This window comes from Coptis chinensis, chromosome 1, assembly GCF_015680905.1.
Source record: "Coptis chinensis isolate HL-2020 chromosome 1, ASM1568090v1, whole genome shotgun sequence".
NCBI lineage: Eukaryota > Viridiplantae > Streptophyta > Magnoliopsida > Ranunculales > Ranunculaceae > Coptis > Coptis chinensis.
The window spans coordinates 7,614,530-7,639,767 of record NC_141456.1 but is presented as its reverse complement, the minus strand read 5'-3'; the positions used below and the strand labels follow the sequence as shown (position 1 = coordinate 7,639,767).

At 36.3% G+C, this 25,238-nt stretch overlaps 2 protein-coding genes across 2 annotated transcripts; both read left to right on the top strand.

Annotated features, from left to right (window-relative positions):
• Window positions 1-2,625: 2,625 nt before the first annotated feature.
• Window positions 2,626-8,747, top strand: LOC147521816 (putative ATP-dependent helicase C29A10.10c). The gene is given in 9 exon segments (XM_086588710.1): window positions 2,626-2,783; window positions 3,691-4,239; window positions 4,470-5,585; window positions 5,686-6,010; window positions 6,302-6,557; window positions 6,669-6,885; window positions 7,184-7,551; window positions 8,414-8,542; window positions 8,670-8,747. Coding segments are annotated over 9 exon segments (3,168 nt in total). The 5' UTR covers window positions 2,626-2,627; the 3' UTR covers window positions 8,722-8,747.
• A 13,488-nt stretch (window positions 8,748-22,235) lies between these two features.
• On the top strand, window positions 22,236-24,568 carry LOC147521815 (large ribosomal subunit protein eL8y). Its single transcript, XM_086588697.1, has 7 exons — window positions 22,236-22,339; window positions 22,487-22,537; window positions 22,794-22,995; window positions 23,095-23,264; window positions 23,849-23,977; window positions 24,071-24,163; window positions 24,249-24,568. The coding sequence occupies exons 1-7, from the start codon at window positions 22,337-22,339 to the stop codon at window positions 24,378-24,380; spliced, it is 780 nt and encodes a 259-aa protein (XP_086444823.1). The 5' UTR covers window positions 22,236-22,336; the 3' UTR covers window positions 24,381-24,568.
• Window positions 24,569-25,238: the final 670 nt, after the last annotated feature.

Here is a 25,238-nt window from a genome sequence, read left to right as displayed (position 1 = left end):
TAATTGAGAGTTTTTGAATTATGTGAAGTTTGGGAAAGTTTAGTAATCATATTTTTGGCTTAACTATTTTTTTCCCCCTTCCACTCTTTATGTTGCCATACATGATACATATTACGTTATGACACTGCTAAGGATACAAATTGATGAGCCTTAGTATGGGACATGCACTTCATCCAAAATCATGAATTGCAAGTTTGCACTGATACATCTTGTTAGACGGTTAATCTTTGAAACCCTAAATTGTAATGATACTCCAATTCTCCTTAGATTTGAAATCGTTTTGTTTAATTTGATTCTAAATGAGTGCAATGTAAAACTAGTATGAGGAGTATGGAAAATGAGAGAATGAAGAACAAGAGAGGGAGGCGGTAAAACTAGTATGAGAACGGGCATGGAAGATGAGAGACTAAAGATCGAAGAAGATAAAAGAGAGGGAGGTGGAAAGGGGCCGGGAGATAGAAAGTGAAGGAGAGAGAGGGACGGCTGGGACGCTTTCAAGAATAGGGCAAATCAGAAAAATGAAGATAATTATGAATTTTGGAGTACACAATGTAGCCTAAATAATTGATGGCAGTTTATAGGTTTTTTTTTTTTTTTTGCTAAATGGTAATTTTCATTAAAATGAAAAGGTAAACAAGAAAAAGGAATTATGTATTTTAGGAAGCGGCCTCCTAACAGTCCTAAGTGTCCTTTTCAAACAATCCGGCCAGTTCCTTGTACAGGACATGATGAGAACCCTAGTTGTTTCTAATCCTGTTGGTGGCGTATCTAAAAAAAGTACATGCAATTCGAGTTAGTGCTGCTTGAGAATATATGGTGGCACTGCCAAACCTAACAACAAATTGTTAAATAGATTTATGCATAAATTAAACTTCAATCGAGTCGTGGAGAACTAAATCTACTTAGTTTAGTTTACACGTACAATCAGATGAGTTATGCATGTCTTTTATATGTAAAAAAACAATACTCTCCTATAAATCATGTAAAAATGTCAAGCATGGTTCTATGATCCTATCACTCTATGTTGTCTAGTCAATCTTTCTGTGGTGTCAAAAATGGCATGTGGGGTCTAAGGGTGATAAAAGGGCGGGTCGGGCTGGGCTAGCCCGGCCCTCAAACCATAAAAGTCCTCATAATTGAGGTTCGGGTGGTCAGCCCGTTCTTATTTTGTATTGGGGGTCGGGTCGAATAAGGTCAAGCATGAAAACTCAAACCCTTAACCCACCTCTCGACCCTCATTTTTTAGGGCCAAATGAGGGGCGGGTCGGGTCTGGTCTAATTATACTTTACTAGTTTACTTTTTTTTTGTGATTTTTTATTTATTTTTATCATATTTTGATTATGTACATATATCAATTTTAACTAAGTATACAAAACTAATTTTTATGCCTTTAGAAAAACAAAAAAATATATAGAAATGGTGAAAAAGATGATACTTTTAAAACATCTACATTTTTCATACTTAACTGTGTTGTTAGGTTGGATTTGATTTTATGTACGACTTATATATCTATCATTCAATCAATTACAAAAAAACGCATATGTTGTTTTATGTTCTAATTTATCCCCTATTGAAAACTAATTTAGTGCTTTTTTTTTATATAACTTAGATAATTAGAGTATAATATATAAATATAATGTAAAATAAGAAGAAAACATATGAGGGTCAACTGAGGGCTTAATGAGGGCCGAGCTCATGTTTCAGAACCTAGGCTCTAGCCCGCCTCTTATAAGTATGAAGGTCGGGCCGACCCACCCCTCAAATTTGTGAGTGCTAACTTTTAAGAGTTTGACCATATAATTTTGAGGGGCGGATTGAGCAGAGGGCCAAATTATCACCCCTAGCGGGGTCAAATTTTAATTGGGATTTTTCAGGATTGAATATGAATTATATAATATATATTATTATATGCACATAAAATTCAATGGTCCACTGAACCAGTACGCATGCACGCTCGCATCACCTTATTAGGACTTGACCTGATGTAATACTTAGAGCTGAACACATTCCCAGCCACCCAAAGTAATAGACCACAGAGCCATATATAGAGGCAATAGAGCGTTGCATATATCTTGAAATTAAGCTTATTTGAATTGGATCAAGAACAAATATTATAACTCAATAATATCAGGAAGATCGAATCGAGTTCATTCCAAAACAAACGATTGCATCTCATGCACGCGTATTAAAACTCAACAGCCGCCAACCAACAACCAAGGCCTCGGGTATCTAGCTAGCCACCTAGGTTTCTATAAAAAGAAAAAGTCTAGCTACTACTAGGGCGTAATTGCTAGGTGGTTGTAAGGTAGGGTGAAGAGAGAGAGAGAATTGCAAAGGACATGCATGCATGTATAATTAAAGCAATTATCATATATATTGAAGTCCATAAATAAACAAGGTTTCCATTCATTTCCTTTTATATCGTTAACAGAAGAAATAGGATTAGAAAGTAGAAACGAAGATGGATGAGCTAGCTGAACAGAATGTTGCTCCTAGTGATTCAAGTGGTTCAACTGTTGCTAGAACATTAAGGTATATATGTTAGTTCATTTCATATATAAATCATGCATTCCTTGTATTCCACGTACATCTTCATCCATACTAAACTTGATGCATGCATGTTTAAATGGTTTGGTGCAGTACTGATTTGTTGAGTAGAATACAGAAGAGGGTGATGGACAGCGAGCAGGCTAAGAAAGAAAAAGTTTTACCAGGCTTGGTTTATTTGGTGCTATCTTGGACTCTCCGACAGATACTCGATGAAAAATACTACAAATATAAGGTCTCGACTCTCGACCCTCGATCTCCTCTTTCTCTCTTTCCTTGCGGGAAATATTATGTCAGATATGATGTTGAAATAATTTTTTTGAGAAAAAAATCGTATGTATCTTTACCATCTAACCCAAAAAGGCCAAACTAAGGGACTTTCACAATGCCCTTACAAGTTACAAGTGTGAACAAATTTCTGAGTTCTTACATTTTATACAAATTGCTTGTCCTTTCGACATCTGTCACAGACACTCACATATCTGGTCGTTGGTATACCGTGAAAATATGTTTCCCTCTTGAATAAAAAATTACTTGTTAAATAGAATATATATATATAATACTAAAAAAAATAGGATGAAAAGATCTAGTGCCTCACATGGGACGTTTAAAGCAGTAAAGTCGATAAATTTGAGTTTTAGTTGGATCCCCCAATTTTTAATAATTCTGGAGAACGAATTTTTTGTTTTATTATGTTATTTTATCTGTTGGTGTGGTGATCATTTGCAAATGTTTGAGAAATTGAAAATGTGAAGGCAACCAAAAGGAAAACCGTCCAAACTTCGGGCTTCCTGCCTTCCTGTATGGTCAATTGCACCCTTGTCACTTTCTCGCAAACCATTCTTTAATTACCAAGCCCAATATACTGTTATCTACGTATATATATATTTGTGTAAAGGAGACGGAGTGTGTTTAAGTATATCTAATGATGGACATAGGGTTTTTAATCTTTCCAAGTTACAAACGAAGTTTCATGTGTGCAAGGTACATATAAGTACGTACTTTTTTAGAAAGTTGATATGGTTTTTGTGCATCTCAAATGTATTTTTGTTTCTCAATTTTAATGATCAGAAGATGCTTGACTAGTTCATGCAGATACTAGAGTTTTGTGATTATCATATAGGAATGTGTGATTAATGCAGGTGGAGAAGATTCCGAAGACCTTTACATCAGTTCATCATTATTTGAGAACATATCGGAACCCTCTTATTGAGGAAACACATGCAGATCTTCTGTCTAGCATGTCGACACTGTTTCAGGCGCCTGTGTGTGAAATAATTGCTGTGGAGGAAAATGAGGATTATAAGCTGCCCGACAACTTATTATACGACATAAAATATGAAAGACAGAGAGATGAAGGGAACAAGAGGGATACTTACGAACCCCAAATGTATGATGTTTTTGCTTTAACGACGAGTGTGAAACCGAAGTGTGTCGATGATTTGAACAGACCTCCAAAATGCTATCTTCCTGCTGTAGTTGTTGGTGTAGGAGATGAAGATGATAATCCCGATTTATTCACGATTCTCACCTCAAAGCCTCTGTTGGAACAAGAATACCAGGAGAAGAATATTGGGGTTTTGTATGCAACTTTTTTAATAAATATCGCAACAAATATCCGTATCTGGAAAGCTCTCCATGGCGGGGAAAATGTGAACATACTTAAAGAGGTTTTGAATGCTGACTCTAAAGTAAGATTCACCACTTAATCAAATATTGACTATTATTAGTTATATCTGACATTGGACTGTTGCTCTTGAACTGGCATTTGGTACTTAATCAGTTGTTGCTTATGTTTAAAGTACTGAAATCTCAATCCCAACTTATTTTAAAAATTATTTTGATTTGTTATTTGATGATTCATTATTCTTTTGACAAAGAAACAAGATAGAAATTACTGTTGTGTTCTGTTCTTCAACAGGCAGAGGATACGTGTGAAATCTGTTCTTCTCAAGAAACGAAACAAGATGTAAATGTAGATTTGCACTCAATGAATCTGAATGGGTCACAAATTGATGCAATCTCAAGCTCCCTTGAAACAAGGCGATGCAGTCACAAAAATTCAGTCAGGCTAATCTGGGGTCCTCCAGGAACTGGAAAAACAAAGACAATCTCTACAATGCTTTGGGCACTTCTTCGGATGAGATGCAGAACTCTTACATGTGCGCCAACTAATATTGCTGTCAAGGAAGTAGCTTCACGTGTCGTGAAGTTGGTTATTGATTCAATTCAAAATGACCTATATGGGTTGGGAGACATAGTGTTATATGGAAATAAGAAGCGTATGAAAGTAGATGAAAATAGTAACCTTTCTCTTGCATTTCTTGACTATCGTGTTGTTAGACTTTTAGACTGTTTTGTCCCCCTCACTGGTTGGAACCATCAACTAAATTCCATGATAGCATTGCTTGACGACCCAGGTTCTGAATACCATTTGTACTTGGAAGACATAAAGAAGAGAAACGAAGAAGCTCCAACATTCTTGGACTATATGAGAAATCGGTTTGGTGGCACTATGAAGAACCTGAAGTACTGTATTCGTAATTTGTGCACTCACCTGCCCACATCTTGTATTTCAGCCTCAGTTGTTGTTAAGATGAACAAAGTCCTCACTTTACTTCAATCAATAAAGAGATCATTATCCAGTGGGACTTTTAGCAACAAAGTGCTTGAGATGATCTTTGAAAACACTGAAGATTCAGACTGCTCGTCTAGTCTATCTTCTGCATCCTTGCTATGAAGTGACACTAAGGAATGTCTTGAAGTTCTTAATTCCATTCGTCAGGAGTTTTATGTTCCAAACTTTTCTGAAAAGAGCTTGATCAGAACATTCTGCTTACAAAATGATTGCCTTATTTTCTGCACAGCTTCAACTTCAGCTACTTTACACTCTGTTCAGCATTTTGACCTACTGATTATTGACGAAGCTGCTCAACTTAAAGAATGTGAATCTGCTATTCCTCTACAACTTCCTTCTCTACGGCATGCTATTCTCATTGGAGATGAACGTCAACTGCCTGCAATGGTTAAGAGCAAGGTTATATCATTCATTCCTTTTATTTTTCGTTGTTAACTTGCTAAATGCCATCATTCTTCATTTCTTTGCATTTAATTCTTTCTTTCTTTCAACTTATTAGATATCTGAGGAGGCTGGATTTGGAACTAGTTTGTTTGAGAGGCTGGTATCACTTGGAAAGGAAAAGCACCTGCTCAATATCCAGTACAGAATGCACCCATCCATAAGCTTGTTCCCAAACTCAGAGTTCTATGCAAAACAGATTTCCGATGCTCCTAATGTCAAGGATGAAAGATACAAAAAGAATTTGCTTCAAGGGAAAATGTATGGCTCGTATTCTTTTATCAATGTTTCATTTGGGAAGGATGAATTTGATGACGGGCATAGCCGAAGAAATATGGCAGAGGTTGCTGTAGTTTCTGAGATAGTGGCAAAGCTTTATCAAGGTAATTCATCGTCTATTGTTTTTCCATAGAAAGCTAATTGCTGAATCATGCACAATAATCGTAAAGACTAACAAATAATTTACAAGTTCATGATGTTTTCAAGAATTTTTATTTATGCACGTCCATGTAAATGCATAAGTGATCTATGACTGATATTTATTAAATATGTCCTAGTTCAACATTTTTCCCGTGTTTATATTTATTGCAAATGCCAATAAAACAATTCAAGAAAAATGTTTTGAATGCATTTTAATGTATGATAAGTAATGTTGAATGCCTTTGTTGTTGCAGCATCAGTTAATTCTGGTCAGAAAGTTAGTGTTGGTGTAATATCGCCATACAAAGCTCAAGTTTTTGCACTTCAAAAAAAACTTGGAAACCAGTACGGAACACAAAGTAGCTTCTCTGTGAGTGTTCGCTCTGTCGATGGGTTTCAAGGTGGTGAGGAGGATGTGATAATTATCTCGACTGTGAGATCTAATGGAAATGGGTCTGTAGGTTTTCTTTCAAACCGTCAAAGGACAAATGTAGCTATCACAAGGGCAAGGTGGAAGTCTTTTTTATAAGACTCATCTGAAATATATTCATAGCAGCAAATATGTTTATTTGGTCCCTATATCTTTTTAGCGTTTAAAGAACTGTGTTTCCTCACTTACAGGTACTGCCTTTGGATTTTGGGAAATGGGTCAACTCTACTGAATAGCGATTCCGTTTGGAAGAAATTAGTACTGGATGCGCAGAGTCGAGGATGCTACTTTGATGCTGAAAAAGATGAGACGTTAGCTAAAACGCTAATAGATTCAATGCTTCAGCATGGGCAACTTGATGATTTACTGAATACAAATTCTATGCTTTTCAGAGGTGCACGGTGGAAGGTATTTTACTGGTACATGTGTTTCTGTGTCTGTAATCCTAGGTAAAATTGAACTTGGTACTATTATTCAAGCCTTCCAACTTTTATGTGACTTCAATTTTCCAACTTCAAAGGGGCCTTTAGACTTGATTGAAATGTCAAGTGGTATCCAATATATGTCGAGATTGAAAGTAACTATATGCTTATTACTCGGTGTATATGGGTTCAATTTTCCAAGGACATTTTTCTTGTATGTATAGTCATAATGATGCTCCCATTTTTCTGAAAGTTTCATACTGACATTTTCTTGTTTTTGATAGCTCATATTCTGGGATGATTTTGGGATGTCATTGGCAAGAATAAAGAATGTAGAGACCCGGAAGGAAGTGCTTTCTCTGCTGATGAAGCTTTCAAATGGTTGGCGCCATCCACCCCAGAGGCAGAAAAACCTTATCCTATTGGATGGTACGTCTTCTCAGTTATTAGAACTATACGAGGTCCATGGTCTGCTCAACCTTCTATGGACTGTGGATGTCATTATGGAGGGTTCAAAATTCATCCAGGTATTGAAATTTTGGGCTATTTTACCGTCAACGGAGGTACCAAGGCTAGCTAAACGTCTTGATGTCATCTTCGGAAGTTATACCGTGGACAACATGAACCGTTGCAAGTTTAAATGTCTTGAAGGGTATGTAATGACTATTTCTTTCCACGTTAATTATATGGTTGCTCCTCTTTCTTGTGACAGTTGAGTAGCTACTTTCTTTAGTTTCTTATATCCAAGAATATAAAGAATTTTTTTAATGTGTATATTGTAGGGACAAAATACTCCAGTAGTAAGGAGATGGAGACTAAGAAACCTCTAAATTTTTCCTAAGCTAGATTATTAGCCGAACATGTTTAGATGGAACCAATTGAGTGATTACTCTGTCGTATTACTATTACATTTTGTTGGCTATATATCAGATTCTTTTATATCTTAGAATTGTAAGGAGACTCCAGAAGTCGAGGTATTTTTGTAGGCATTCCTTAGTGTTATGAGACATGTGTTTATAAGGGGTTTACAATTTAGTGACTGAGGCCGGTACGCAGAACCTGAATAACAATTATTGGTTTTAATACTTTTTAGGTCCAAATCAAAATTATGGATCTGGTTACTCAATTACAGCGCCATTGGTAAAATTATAGGAACGATTCTGGTTTTGATTTCATTATTATATTGCTATAGATGTGGCTTCTGGAAATGTTGTTAATTCTGGTTTCAAGTTCTGGTTAATTTGTAGAGTATTGAACTCTACCTGGTATTACTATCTAGTATCTACATACTGATCCCCATACTAACTCTGTTACGTACTTACGTCTAATCCATCATCACTTCATTTCTAGATCTTAACAGGACATGTTTTAAGAATACTAAATTATAACATAAACTTTTTATTGAGCAACTAAGTTACAGCATGCCTAATATAGTATCAGTTAATAAGTAGACGTTTCTTGACATCTGAATAGTCTGATTCCTTCTCTGTTGGATATTGTTTTTGTACTTGTAGGCAGTTAGAAGTTCCTCAGAGCTGGGAAATCAGTCAAGATGCCGTTATGCCAGGGCATATTCATAATAGCAAACATGAACGGCTGCTAAATCAATTCTCTTCGCTTAGACTAAATGAGGGTCCCAGCAGGTGAGTTTTACGGCGTAAATGTACTTGTTAGTTTATGTTGCTCAAGTGGGTCTAGCTCATTTGTTGTCGAATACAGGTTCAATAGATTGGGTTTTAGATTCGTAACATGTCCGTTTGTCTGATGCAGGATCAGGAGTCGAAGAGCAAAACAGTCAAGAAGCTCAAGAAGAAAACACTGAGGTCATCTGTAACCGAAAAAAGAAAATGTGTTTTATGTTTGTTGTTTGGAAGTACCAAGTACTCTTTGATATTAGACCAAACTTGCGGTTTCTGAAACCTTCCAAACGTTTATAATTATTAGTATTCGTGCCAAGTTAAAACTTGTGAAGGTCTGTTCATCGTTTTAGCTTTCTTAATAATTTTCAATAGGATTGCAATTTGCACACGCTTTAGACTAAAGCACGGACCACTCCAGTTTAGCCTAATATAAGTATTATAAACAATAGTCTCTGTCAGTGTATGCTTATGGCTGTATATGCAATTGTAGGAAAACTGTGTATGTGCTTAATAAAAATTGGAGAAACATCATACTTCCTCTTTGTCCTCTTTTATCTATGCCTGATTCCTGAGTGCCTGATTTAAATACTTGAGTATTAACAATTTGAAGGATCGGATTATAGCGTTTTAGAAGAGACACACAAGGAAAAATAAAAAATAAAAATATATGTAATTAAAGAGATGTGTTTTGGTTGTGGGAGAACTTTTACGTTTAAGATGCAGTTATGCCTCCGGCCTCCGCCACTTGACGAATCCAGTGGAAAACCAACACAAAGTGAAAAAACTAAAGATGCTTCCTATTAGCATGTGATTTCTGAAAAACGCCACGTGATATTTCATTCACAAGTACACGTTATGTTCTGCATATTAACATAGCCGGGTTGGGTCGGCTTTTTTCAGTTCTCATATATATAAACCGAGCACCAAACCGATCTAGTCGGTTATCACATATTTCAAACTGATCCGAACCAAACTTAATAGATAACCGACTCATTTGACACGGTTTGAGTCGGGTTGGTTGGTTCTATCGGTTCCCGCAGATTTTTGCACACCCCTAGAATCCACCAAACCCTAAAAGGAAGCCTTCAAAATTCAAAGGTTAAAGACTTACTCCCATAAGTCCATAACTATTTTTTTTTTCAATCACTTACAATAACGGGGTAGATGAAATGTCAAGTATACTCTTGATGTGAAATTAAAAACGATTTTTTTTTTTTTTTTTGAAGCATTTAGGGGTTAGGTAGACCTCAACCTGTATGAACAAGCTCTCAAGTACACATGACTTGCAACATCTTTTTTTACAATTTGTTCTAGACTTTCCTCTAGAGGTGGCAGGTATAACATATCAAAAGCAACATTACAATTAGCAGTCTTAGCAATAAAGTCTGCTACCATATTACTTTCACGAAAAGTGTGCCTGTATACAAGCTTATCAAACCACGGGGTTAGCAGCTTGATGGTGGCTACCAAACTCTGACAGTACTAAGGAGCACTCTCCGAACCTAACAATATACATGCTGCTCCAAGTGAGTCAGTCTCAACCTTTACCTTCCTAAAACCCATTACCTTGCATCCTTTCAATCCTTGAAGAATTGCTCTAAGCTCCTAAACAAGAACTGAACTAGAAGGACTACATCCCTTGTACATGAAGTGCACTCCTCCTTATGAGTTTCTAACCAAACCTCCATAACTCGAGCCATTATTACTTATTGATCCATCAGGATTCAATATGACTTCATCGGCCTCAAGTGAAGCCCATGTACAAGTGACATGGACCTTTGTCACAAACTGAGTTTGTATACCTAGTCGCTGCAATAGAACTCTTGCACCTGGTGAGTCTTTAATCTCCTTCAGTTGCCCTTGTAATGACATTTTCTGCTGATTTAAGATAGTATTACCAACTTTAGAGATTGCTTGCTGCTTACCTTGAAATCTTCTACTATTCCGTTCCACCCATATAGCATTGATGGTAGTGCATACAAAAGCCTTGAAGATATCAGCTTGAATTGACTTTCAATTAGTAGTTTGAAGGAAGTTAAACCACTTAGCATTTGAGTCCTTAACAATTCCACTTAAGCCTAATTCCCTCTTAATTCAAGCCCACATTGTTATTGAGAACAAGTAATCAAAATAGAGATGTTTGGAGTTTTCCCTTGAGCCATTACATAGGCAACATAAAGAAGTGGATAGAATTTTTCTGACTATTAACCTATCTTGGGTCAAAATTGAGCCCGAGAACAATTGCCAGCTTGTGAACGAGTGCTTGGGGGTAACCAGTTTTCCCCATACCCGTCTATACCATGGAACTTTAACCCGAAAAGATTTCAAAGATTGATATGCAGACTTTGTTGTGAACATACATGAACTAGTCTCAGTCCACACCACCTTGTCCTTATCCAAATTTAGGTGTATGCTCGTATTAAGTATCCATAGTTTGACTTGACAAGGGGGATGGATGGAAAAAGAGAACACCGATTACCGTAAGAGATAGAGAATCAACAGTGGCATCCTCGGGGAAGTTTAGAATTAATTTGGCTTCTGTATTCAGCCACAAAGGTCGGCTGGAACACCAAGGATCATGCCAAAGGGAAGTGTTTCAGCCATTGACAATCTTGTGTCTAGTAAACTGGATTGCTGTCTTCCTATGATCCAAAACATTTCTCTATACCCAAGAACAGTCTTTGGGCACCTCCATAGTCCAGAAGTGCTTGCTTGTAATCTGGCATGTCCACACCCATTGTGACCATAAAGATTCCTCCTTACTGGCAATTTTGAATACAAGTCCACAATAAGCAGCTTTATTCCAAATTTTTGGGTCAATTATACCAAGGCTACCTTCCACCTTTCTCAATCTAATAGTGGATGAGCTTGCCGGATAGACTTTCAACTTCATGTCATCTCCACACCACAGATATCTATTACACATCTTTGTAACACGGTCCAAGACAATCATAGGTAGAATGAAGACTCTAGCCCAATATGTGTGAAAAGAAGATAGCACATTTTGAACAAGTTGTAGTCTACCTGCATAAGATAAGCATCTATTCTTCCAATTAGAGATTCTGCAAGTGATTCTCTGTATAAGAGGAAAATAATCCTTGATGCCAAGTCTTGCTGAAAATAAAAGGAAGGCCTAAGTATGATATGGGTGGAGAAGCAGTAGTAACTCCCATGCAATCAGCCAGAACTTTAGTTTCATCAACTGTGAGACCTCCTGCAAGCAAAGATGTTTTGGAGGGATTGAGGTTTAGCCCGGTTAATGCAGCAAAAGTTTCCAAGTCCTGCTTAATGGCCATGATAGACTTTTCATCCCCTCTACAAAATATTAAAACATCATCCGCAAATGTAACACCCCAATTTTCCAGAGAATTGAATATCTAGATGAAAGAGCTCGATCTAAATATTCAACCGTCTAATAAACTAAGACATGAGCGGGTTTGACTCACACGAGTCCAAACTAGAACTAAAATATAAAACCCCCTCTAAACATCGTGTTCAAAGAAAATTCAGCAGAGTTTCCTCTGTATTTCTAACATTTCATAAATTTACAACCTGTCCTAATCTGAAAATCAAATAATACACTTTCATTTATTATATTAAAACCTCAACTGTAAACCGAACTACTAAAGATATTGACTCGTGGCACTGGCTACTTAACCATCTCGACAAATGTCAGTTAAATCAAGTAGCTGCAGCGCCCCGAAACCAATCTCATACCCCAGATCGGTCTTTCACAAGTGAACGCTAATCCATCTCATAGTTTCTAACTAATGGATGCATCATAATATGGATTCATTATTAAAGACAATAAAGAAATACTAAATTATTACAAAACAACTTAAATGAATAAATTTAGGAATAAGAACAACTAAAAGAACCATCTTAGCCGATCAGAGTACGCTTCACATTAATTTTTTCTTAGTGAACACATACACCCTTTTCTTGTTTTCTGGGAGCCTGTTTGTCCATGTGAAGATACTCCAACGCTCAACGTTGGATATGTAGTCAATATATAATAATCCACTTGAAATGAAATTGAAAACAAAAGACAAGGTTAACACACACCTTTAGCTGCTTAATACCACTTACCGTTTTCTTATTAAATTCTCGTAAGTGCATCGATTAACATACTCTTAAGAAAAACGTTAGCATTCAATATAATTCCGTATATCCATGCATAACACACAATATAATTTAGCAAGAATTTATCAATAATAAAACAGATTAAACACTCGACTTCTTTGTACAAGGGGTAGGGGTTTTCCTATGGAAGCGGCTGAGCCGGGTGGCTGCCTACGTACCCATTTAGGGATCAAGCCAATCGTAGTTCCCCTATTCGGGTAAGGATCTATGGAATGGATTAAGCCATTTCCGATGAGGAAGGCGGTATAGCTAGGTTCTTACTCTTGTTCTAACCATGTAACGTCCCCTTCACCGATTCTCATCCTTGAATCGGTATTCTACCTAGTATGTCACTTCACTTCTACTTATTCGAGGTTTTCCCTGAATTCTCGAGTAAACGCACCATATATATATTATTCAACCTAGACAAAAGAAGTATTTAGCGCAAGAGAACCCATGATAATCGCATGTCATTAATATACTTATCTCAATACTATTCTAACAACCAATTAATTACGCGGAAAATAAAACAATAAGTTAATAAAATAGGCACGGACATATTAAAACTCATTGCGGCTTGTGGCAGTCTGACAATTGCCTGCCGTGACTTAACATGGTCTGTAGCGGCCTGGCCAGTGGCCTGGCGATATGGCATATAAGTGACTTGGATGCCACCTAAAACAGCTTAACACGGCCTGGTGATGGCCTAGTGCGGTCCGTTGATATGGCTCGACGCGACCTTTGTCAAGGGACTTATTAAAATCGACAATTAAACATTGTTTTGTTTTGGGACGACGGTTTGTCGGTCTTAATAACTTATATATATATATATATATATATATATATATATATATATAAGCTAATAATTAATACCCAACTTACACATATTGTACACTAAGAAGCCACAGAAGAAATTAGAAGATATGGGCAGTGTCCAACATAAGTATATTTGTTCAATACTAGGGTTTGTCCGTGCCCTCCGGCACGCATGAACCGGCCACACCTGTGGCACCACCTTCGAACTTTTGATAGAGGGCTAGTGTACCACAACGTATCAAGTATAAAAACTTTGTTGAAATCTTTTATCAGTTTCCAGAATTTTGGAGACACCTAGAAATTTATAAACCTTTCAGAAGATATAAATTTGAAAGAGAATTTGTAAACAAAAAATTACTGATCAGTGCAATAAAAATGGGTCATACTTGATTCAAAACCTGACTAACCCACAATTAAAGTTTCACGGAAATGGGCCGTCCTTCAACTGAACCTAAGGCTGTGATTGTTAACTTTGTGAATTTATTTCAGCTAAAACAGGGGATAATGGAAGGACTTGTAGGTGGTTCTACAATCAAAACCTGTATCAAAGTAGAAGTATATATATTCAGTGAAACTTTTGGTGTTTATTTGAATTTGCATCTTCTTTCTAGAGATTTTGGTGGTGGAACCACCTACCAAGCAAAAACAGGATATTACAGTCACCATAATAAAGGGCAAGTCATTTACAAGGGCTTTGGTAGAATATGGATTTAACTTTAAAGGCAATCCTTTATGGCCGGTTACAAGTATCTTCAGATTTTCTTTTGATAATAGAAAAAACATGCAATCTATATCAAATCACTACGCTAAAATAAGGTGTCGGTGAAACTCACTGGCAATACTTCATTAGCCATGTCAAAATCGACAAAGCATTTGCATCATCCGCAAAAGGCAATAGACCCGCCCTAAGAACCCCTCACCGCCATTTAAAAAACGCCTGAAGTTGTACATGACTATCAAATCTATTACCCACCGCTTCCTCAAACTTTGCAGATATGCCCTACCCTGCACAGCCCCTATTATCGGCATTCCTTTATTTATTTGATGTCTCAATTGTTGAAGTATTTCCCTAGTTCTTTGTAGTGTTTCTGTTAGGACAATTAACACTATAGTTGGCAAGTATTGAAACTAATTTCTTCTTTACACACAGCACAAACACAAAAAATAAAAAATAAAAAGATGACATGACCGGGTTATATGGTAGACTGAAAAAATATTTAAAAAAGTAACCAACATGATGCAAACCACCTTCCAAGACTGCACCGCAATGCATTTAATAGACAGAGTTGTTGTCACCGGCTAAAATAACAAAGAAATAGACAAGCCAAACAGGACCAAATTTTTTTTTTACAAACATAAACATACTAACAACCACCACCTCTTCACCAAAAGAAATATTAGAAGCAATCAAAAAAAATATGGTAGGGACAAACGGAAGAATATATGAAAGCGTGAAAGTAGCTCGTTATAGTCATTTATCACGGTGTTTCACAAAAATAAACATAAAGATTTTAAAGGTGCACCACGAAAGTAAACTTTATCTAGGTTATCTTTCCAATATCTTTACTAAGAGAGAGTATAAAACTTCCCAAACTGAAAAGAAGATCTTTGGTCTTGCTTCAGAAAGTTCTTTGGGGTTGAAGAAATGGTTCCACCCCGGTAAAAAATCAATTTTCGAAAAATGCATTCCCCACAAAGATCTTGATTAGATCGTGGATGCTCTTCCACGAGGATCAAAATCTTTGGAAATATTGGGGCTTATCTCTAAGAATGAGTCTACCAATGACTTTGCAAACTCGAACGCCTTTAATCTAATAAAATAATAAACACAAGTATCTTTAGGGAAATGAAGACATGATGGAGATAAATGAATTTGAAAAACACATAAAAAGCCATGCATGACATAAAAGGAAAAAAAAACGTATAGAAATGCTTTAGGATGAGCAGTTAGTTTTACCTGGCGATCTTCATTTGTCTCCACAAGCCTCTCCAATTCATTTAAAAGAGTAGAAGTAGCCTCGTGGATTGTAAAAGGGCTTTCCTAATTCATCCAGAGCTTTAGATGCCACAATCTGTGGAAGGCACACACGCATACCTTTGACGCTGACTTGTTTAGTTTTTCTGCTATAAAGGCGGCAAATTTCTTGTTTTCAATGGCCATGATATGCATGATATTAAAACATCATCCGTGGAGATTCAATTTAGTTTCACATACAAATAGGAATGTCAACAAACTTTCTCGGAGGTCAAGATGAACTTAATTTCTTCATTGAGGAGAAAAATAACTCAATTTTTTTTTACTTTGGTAATTGAACCGGTAAAAGGTACATCACCGCTTTATATCAACTTTTGTTTTTTTATAACATAAATGATGGAAGGCTAATTACTTATTGTATAAATAAGGCAGTTTTGACACAAATCGGGCAATAGAAGAATGAAAGAATTGAATTCAATTGAGCATCATATCCCTCAAAGATATTGATTGGTTGATTTTTGAACTCGAATGGGTCACACAAAAAGATATTAATATTTTGGGCTTAAAAGTTGTCTTATTAAGATGAAACCGTCCATGCCAAATTAAAATATTAAATAGACCGGACTCATATCCGGTATTGCCGAATTTTTCTATTGAGTAAATTGAGAAAGAAAATAAGTAACAACTAAAAAAATGAAGCTTTATGCACCGCCATCATTGTGGATATAAATGTTTCTTTGGTGAAACTCGGAAGGAATTGTATGCTCCGAAGTTCACCATATCCAAACCACCTACATTGAGAACTAATAGAACCTTCTTTTCTATGATACTATCGGCGGAACCGTTTTCTTATCAAACAGCCATGACACCTCCAACTACATAATCTAAGAAAAACGTTGTTGGATATCCAAAACACCCTAATAAAATACAATAAAAAATCAGTGCTTTGAATGAATAAAGAACCACAAGGAGAAAGCATAAAAAATTATTGGAAGCCATGAAAAGCTTAATTTGAGTCGAAGTCAGAATTGCTAAATGAGCCACTATGCTAGACTTGACTCAGGTTCCAAATATGATAAGGTAACTACTTACCATACACATAATGGGAAGTTGAAAAGATAATCTACAACAATTAACCAACACCAAAAATAGGTTGAGTGAGTGTTAGCTTGTAACTCCTCAAGTCATATAGATGTTCAAAGCCAAATCCTTATACGTGCACAAAAACAAAGTTAACCAATAAAGAACTCCAAGCAAGTAAGTTCTCAAGTCCGATTTTCATATCAAAGAGAAAATAATATAAAACTTAATAATCTAGTTAAACAGAGCTGATAAAATTTGAAGTCAAATATGTTTTAGAGCACTGGGTCCGCGAAATAGGAAGAAAAAGATAAACTAATTGAATCTCACCCTGTTACGAAAAAGGAAGAGGAAGATAAGAAGAGGAGAGAGAGAGTAGCATACCGGACATGGGTCCGAGAGTGGCAGCTGGAGATTTGAGAAAAGAAGAAAGTGAATGGAATCTAAAAGCTTTTACCCTTTAAAATGATATTGTAGAACTGTACCTAAAGTAGAAAATAGCACACCACTTATGATAGTTTGAAACTGCCATGTCACAATTTGTGAGATACAAAGACAACCATAGGATGGAAGCCCTACGGGCCCCACACCATTGTTTTTTATTAGATAGATATACAAATGATGCGTGTTTACGACAAGTCTAACAGATGAAGTATGCACAAATTAAATTACCTACTAGCTAATGATTTCAGGGTTCACAATTCATTCAAGATAAACATGAAAACTAGGTACAAAATTCTCCATCCCGCCTATCTTCCAATAGCTCCTGATCCGTAGAACAATGAGTGCTCAAACGACATAATCAAAGTCATTTCCCATTTCAAATTCCCTGAACACCAGCTCTTTTTCCCCTTAGTTCGCAAAGGTTTTCCCCTACTAGTACCGAAATTAATTTAAGTTGTGGATTAACACCGGATGGTGGCGGCGGAAGAAGTTTTGATTAAGCTGAGAGAGAAAGAGACGGATTTCGGGGGAATCAAAACCGAGAGATATTTCTTCGAAACCCCCCAAAGAGAGAAGAGCGCGATCCTCTTTTTCTTTTTTCGTCCTTATCCTCCCATCCCCTTCCGTAGGAGCAACCCAACATATATGAACAACCCATGTAATAGCAAAAGCCCAATACATTAAGATAAAGCCCAAAACAGTTCTAAGCCCACATAATTTACTCTAGTAATATAAATAAAGGTCCAAAATACAATAGGCCCAACATAAAATTAACCATCAATGAAAAACCCATATCCATTAATCAAGCCCGCGCGGTCACCAAATGATAAATGTTAAACCTCGACATATAGTATGTAATTACCTAGAGTGGCACTGAACTAACACGTAAAATGACCAATTTACCCGTAGGTAAAATTTCGGTCATTACAGCAAAGCAAAGATGAGTTATATTCAACTTCTTGCATTTCGAATGAGGGTTGATCCTGCATTCCTGTAGGTTATGAGAGATAAGGCCACTCAACAATTCCATGACAAGTACAAATAGGTAGGGTGATATGGGATCCCCCTATCTGAGTCCCTTTTTACCTTCAAAATACCCATGAGGCGTTCCATTGATCAAAATGGAGAAATGAGGTGCAGTATAACACATTTTCACCCAATTGATAAACTTGGTGGGGAAGTTGAATTTGTGGAGGATAAGTTCTAAAGCTTCCCATGAGAGAGTATCATAAGCTTTCTTGAGATCCACCTTGATAGAGCATCTGGCAGTACCATACTTCCTTGTGTACTGCCTAATCAATTCATGTACCAACAACAGATTGTCTTGAATTAATCTGCCAGGAAGAAACACTGCTTGGCTAATAGATATCAAAGATGAGATGAAAGGCATTAGTATATTAGTAAGAATCTTCAAAATGCATTTATAAATAATATTGCAGCAAGAAATGGACCTAAACTCTTCAACTTTTGTAGGGCTTAAACCTTTGGGGATAAGTCATAAGAATGTAGAGTTAACACCTCTTAGAATATTGTTTCTTGAAAAACAAGAAAGAACAGCTACAAAGAAATCATGTCCAAGGCAGTCCCAGTTCCACTTGTAGAAGCAAGCATTGTATCCATCAGGCCCAGGGCTTTTGTTGTCATCCATACTAAAAATAGCCTCCTTAACCTCATCTACAGAGATGTCAATACATATAGCAATAGATTGTTCAGCAAACACAACACTCCTAACAGGAATGATTTCTAGCTGAGACACATAGCAGTTTGTAGGAGAAACTTGTCCTATAATGGACTTGTAGTATTCAATAAAGGCAATTGCCACCTTTTCTTGTCCCTCACATCTTTGTTGTTGCATATCCGTTACCACCCAAACATAATTTCTGGCCTTCCTCTCCTTGATGGAATTGTAGAAGAATTCAGTACCTCTGTCTCCGTGCACTGTCCATTCAGTATAGGATCTCTATTGTAGGTCTGCTTCTTCCAATCTTATGTTCTCACAGAGTCTAATTCTGAGCTCCTTTTCCTCCAAACCCAGGTTAGGTTCAAGAGGTTGTACTTGTAGTCATTTTTGTAGCTCTTCTAACTCCTTCTTGGAGATTTCAGTTTGTTGGTGAAGATTGGAAAAAGATTGCTTTGACCACCTTTTCAATTTTGATTTGAGCAACTTCAGTTTTTGAGTAAAAATATACATCTCACTACCATACAACTGAATGGACCAGCAAGATTGCAAAGTATCCTTGAATTCTAGAGTATGAATCCAAAAATTGCTAAATCTGAATGGTGGTCTACACCTGTAGGCATCTATCCAATATACCATAATAGGTAAGTGGTCTGATATTCCTTGAGTCAAGAAATCGGCAACAGAACTTGGGAAAGTGGCACTCCAATATTGATTCACCAAGCACCTATCAAGTTTAGCCCATTTCTTATTCAAGCCTAAACCATAGTTAGTCCATGTGAGTGTACACCCCACTGATTTGATGTCATAGAGCCCAGCTGCAACTAGACAATTTGATAATGGAACTGTTTCTCTAGGGTGGACAACAAGGTCACCAACTCTCTCATGTGTGAATAAAACATTATTATAGTCACCCAAGCAACACCAAGGGCCAGAGATGCTTGAACTTATAGCAACCATGTCTTGCCAGAAACGAGCTCTAGTATTCATACTATTACTAGCATAAATTGCAGTAAATGAAAACTCAGCTGAATTATGCAAGAGGGTAACCTTACAGTGGATAAGCTGCAAAGTTTCCCTCACCTTGACAACTAAAACTCTACCAACATCCCAAAATATCAAAATTCTTCCCGCATCATCACTGTTGTAGTTATGTTCATAGTTCCAAGATGGTACACACAGAGAACTAATGTAATCAAAATTCACAGCTTTATAAATTCACAGCTAATATAATCAAAATGACTCTGATAGATGAAAAGTCAAATATATCCCTAGTTCGAAAATAATAAATGGCTTCAACCCAACCGAAACGACCCGATGTATATAGTATGAACAATCATTGTTCGTATAAACAATCATTGTTCATACTTATTTGGGTTGTTCATACCTTAACATAATCTATGAACACTTATTGTTCATACCTCAACATAATATATGATCAGTGAGAACATATATTGGAGTATGAACAATCATTGTTCATACCTATTTGAAGTATGATATGAACAATTAATGTTCATACCTCAACATGAGCTATGAACAATCAATGTGCATACCTCAATATAATATATGATCAGTGAGAACACCTATTTGGAGTATAAACAATGATTGTTCATATTTGGAGTATAAACAATAATTGTTCATAGGGGTGCAAGTAGATATCCAAATATTTGAATCCGATTTGAATTCATATGTGAAAAATCGGATACTATCCAAAAATTGGATACAGATTCGGATTCGGATCATTTTTTATATCTGAACTGGTTTCGGATACGGAATTGGATACTGCTATATCCGCATCCGATTTTAAAAATTAGTAGTCATTATATATATTTGATTTATTCATTTTTTTATTGTATAAAACATTATATAAAATCATACACTAATAATATCAAACTATAATATAAACTAGTTTTTATAGTGGTAAAATGAATTATTCAAAGCAAAAAAAAATTAATTAATTTTAATTTTAGGATAATATCCGATTCGGATTCGGATAAAATTTTTAATATCCATCGGATTCGGATATCGGTATAAATTTTGGGAATTGGATTCAGATACAGGCATATCTGAATCCAAACCTATCCATTTGCACCTATAGTTCATACATCAACATAAGTTATGAACAATCTTTGTTCGTACATACCTATTTGAGTTGTTCATACCTTAATATAAGTTATGAACACTCTCGTACTCCAAATAGATATGTTTAATGATTGTTCATACCAATTTGGTATGAACTTAACAATCATTATTTATACCTCAACTTAATGTATGATAAGTAAGAACACCTATTGGAGATTGTTCATACCTATTTGGGGTATGAACAATCAATGTTCATATCTTAACATAATGTATGATCAGTAAGAACACTCTATTTGGAGTATGAACAATCAATATTTATACCTCAACATAATGTATGATTAGTAAGAATACCTATTGGAGTATGAATAATCATTGTTTATACCTAAACACGAGCTATGAACAATCATTGTTCACTTATTTGGGTATGAAGTATGAACTAGGGGTGGGCAATGGGCCGGGTCGGGCTAGCCCAACCCTAAACATTTAAAGCCCTTCATATATTAAGGCTGGATCGACCCAGCCCTAAAAGTCAGCATAGGGTTGGGTCGGGCCGAGTTACAAGTCTAAATCTCAAGCCCTGACCCTACCCTAAGCCCTCTTTAAAGGCTTTAGGGCCGCGCTTATATATTTTATTCTTTTTACTACATCGATTTAGGCTAGTTCTCATTGTTTTTCATGGTTGTTAGGTTGACAAGTTTTGTTATATGCGACAAGTTATTGGAAGTACCCTTGAGTGTAAGTGATAAATTACAAAAGACAATATTATTTTAATTGAAAATATTTAACAAAGAGTTGGACAATTATGGTATGTGTATTTATAGTAAAAGTGTGAAACTATAATTATGGTTTTATTAGGGTCGGGCTAATGAGGGCTGAATTAGGGTTGGGCCTATGTTTCAGAACTTTAGCCCTAGCCCTGCCCTAGAAAGCATTAGGGCCGGGGCGGCCCTACCCTAAACTCTGTGAGGGCTTTAGTTGTGTTTAGAGTCGGGTCGTTAGGGCCAAATTCTCACCCCTAGTATGAACAATCATTGTTCATATATTAATATAAGGTATGACTACTAATTGTTTATAGCAAAATGACATAAATGGTAAAATCGGATTTATTCTTTTTAATTTTTTTCGCTGAACTAAAATCGGAAAATATTTATTTCAAATCCGGGTTATTTGTCCTTATAGATTATTTTCACTCAAAATTTGGTTTTCAGAATTATTTTTACCCAAAAATTATCTTTGAGAGTGATTATATAAAAAAAAAAAAAAATGCTGATTATGAGAGTTATTTTCACTCGAAAATGGGCCTTAAAACCAATTTGTTGATAAAACAACCACAGTCTTCACAAATAAGGGCGTGTTATTGAATGTTCGAATCTGTCGAATTATGGGCCTGATTTGGTGGTTATCAATGTGGGTGCCAATAGCCAGAAGGCCACAATCCAAACCAGGACTTGAGATGGACTTTAGTTGGGCCGGGCCGATTGTCTAAGCCCACGTTAATAGCCCTCTGGTTATAAACCCTAGTAGCCACCACTCTTACTAGTTAAGTTGTTTGCGGCCACTTCAGAAACGTCTCTTAGGGTTTTTATCATCTACTGTCGAAATGGTATCACATCTCAAAATCTCATTATTCTTACTAATCTTCTACTTTATAGATTTAATATTTTTGTCTTTTTATTTTAATCTCCATTTTTAGCTCGGATTTGTTTGATTTTTCAATATTAAAAATGCAAAGAGTGTTCTCTTGTTGCAGGCCCCAAAAAGAGGTGCAAAAGCTCCAGCACCAGCAAAGAAGAAGGCTGTTGTAAGTTTTACTTCCATTGTTGTGTATTATTGTATTGATAGGCATTCAAATGGGTTTTGGGTCATGTTTATCTTCAGCATATAAGAATAATTAAATCTGTACACTGAAGATATACAATTGATTAAAGGAGTGAGGATTTTGTATCTATGTTCTCTATTGGAGTAACGTTTAGTGGATTAGTTTTTTTTTTTTTTTTTTCTTGGTACTTATTTTGTGTGGCCATTTTGTAATTGAAGAGCATGTATATTTGTTACAGGAAAAGGTCACCAATCCTTTGTTTGAGAAGCGTGCAAAGCAGTTTGGGATTGGTGGTGCCTTGCCACCAAAGAAGGATTTGCACAGGTTTGTTAAATGGCCAAAGGTTGTTCGTATCCAGAGGCAACGAAGAATTCTCAAGCAGCGTTTGAAGGTTCCTCCTGCATTGAACCAGTTTACAAAAACACTTGACAAGAATCTTGGTAAAGCAGTCTTACTAATTATTTGCAACTTTTACTTAAATAAAGAATGTAAAAAGTAAGATTACTTAGTTTAATTTTCAAAATGTCTTGATGGTGCAGCAACAAACTTATTTAAGATGCTACTTAAATACCGACCTGAGGACAAGGCTGCTAAAAAGGAAAGACTTCTGAAAAGGGCACAAGCTGAAGCAGAGGGAAAAACTGTTGAATCGAAGAAGCCCATTGTTGTCAAATATGGTCTTAACCACATCACATATCTCATTGAACAGGTACTCTCAAAATGCTTGTTGTAAATTGGTTCAATAGTTTGGCATGTGTAGTTTGTTTTTAGCTTGCACTTCTTTGTAATTAGGGCCGTGCTTGGAGAACAGTCATGGGGATATTTTAACTTGTTGTCTTATTTGTTTATACATAAGATAAAATATGATCACTGTCAAATAGACTTAAGTTCTCCTTAACCTTGTGCATGATTATCAATATGTATTCTTCAGTTCTGATTTACACCCGATAAGTTGATAACTTTATTATTGATGTCCAGATTTTAGGTTGACCAATAGAGAGATAAGAGGGTATGGTATTCTGATAAAATATAATAGCAGAATTAATTTTTTGACAAAATGGGCTATGTTTTATGATACTAGCTGGTTGGTAGTTGTGTTAGTTTGCTATTCCTTATCCCCCCACTCGATTATGTTGTTTAGGTTACTAGAGAAATATGAAGTTAAAATCCAGTTGAATATGAGCTATCCCTTCTGATTTTTTTTCTCCAGCAATATCTAAATAGTAAATTTTACTCTTATAACCCAGTTGAGGTAGTGTATAGGTCTCATGTAACACTTGTAAATTTCTACAGAACAAAGCCCAATTGGTGGTTATTGCCCATGATGTGGATCCGATTGAGTTAGTTGTTTGGCTGCCTGCTTTGTGCCGCAAAATGGAGATTCCTTATGCAATTGTGAAGGGCAAGGCTCGTCTTGGATCGGTTAGTTTTTGCATTACCTGAACTTTATTGATGTAACAGTACTCTTAAATCTGGAGATTTATCAATGCAGTTTTTTCATCCCTATTTGAACAGATTGTCCACAAGAAAACAGCATCAGTTCTGTGCTTAACATCAGTGAAAAATGAAGATAAGATGGAATTCAGCAAAATTGTGGAGGCAATTAAGGTCACTATCATTTAACAACTATGGCCTGAAAGTTTAATTTCATGTTCACATGAATTATTCATCTAACCTCGGCTGTTTTTTTCAGGCCAACTTTAATGACAAGTATGATGAGTACCGCAAGAAATGGGGAGGTGGCATCATGGGTTCCAAGTCTCAGGCCAAGACTAAAGCAAAGGAAAGGCTCATAGCGAAGGAAGCAGCACAAAGAATGAATTGAGTTTTATTGTCGTAGTAGAGGAAAAGGAGTGAGGAAGGGCCTCTAGTAGGAACAGACTTTGGCTACTATTTCTACATTTTTGTTATTTACTTGGGAGAAGTTTTATTTTGTATTTGTGGTTGTGATTTCAATGGATAAAACATGTTTTCCAGATATAATTGGCTTATTTAAATATTTTGTGCTAGAAAGTGCCCCTGTTTGTTGATGGATGCGTGAGTCTTTGTATTCTACAATTCCTGACTGTGGGTTGGTTAAAAATCACAAGTCAGTGTTCTATGGTGCTCCGGACCAGGTATTGCTAGAAACCTGGTTCTGTGTTTGGTGGTGTCATGGAATAGGTCAGCTTCCATAATTTGTTAGATTTGTAGCTAGGTTCCTAATTAAAAAAAGATTTGTATTTAGGTTGGTTATTAAACTTGAGGTTCATGAGTTTGGCTTCTTGTTCCGTGAAGGAAAAGAAGTTCTCGTTTTGTGGATCAAGAGGTTTGCTGGGAATTTTCAGTTGATCATAATATCTTGTTTAATTTGTCATAGAAATTCCCTCCTCTGATGCTCTCCAATGCACACTAAACTGTGGTGGAAAAACTGTTTGGGTCAATAGTCCCAAAAAAAAAAAAAATTAAATCCTCCCTCCCATTTTTTCTCTCCTTCTCTCTCATTAATGAACTCTTGAGGTTTGTCTCCAAAAGCCTTGCTAATATTATTTCTGTTATACCTCTCCCCTCAACTTCTTCACCATACCCGGCTTCTTCTCTTCTCTCTCTGTCTCGGTCTTCTCTCTCTCCACCTCAATTCGCTCACCCACTGCATAGCAGTAAAAAAAACAAAAAAAAAAAAAATGCCTCACCTCTCTCTCTC

Bases quoted from the DNA above. Each gene is read 5' to 3' on its own strand.
- LOC147521815 (XM_086588697.1), top strand. The intron at 22,996-23,094 runs GTAAAGCAGTCT...TTGATGGTGCAG, and splicing joins AACACTTGACAAGAATCTTG to CAACAAACTTATTTAAGATG. The intron at 23,978-24,070 runs GTTAGTTTTTGC...CTATTTGAACAG, and splicing joins GCAAGGCTCGTCTTGGATCG to ATTGTCCACAAGAAAACAGC.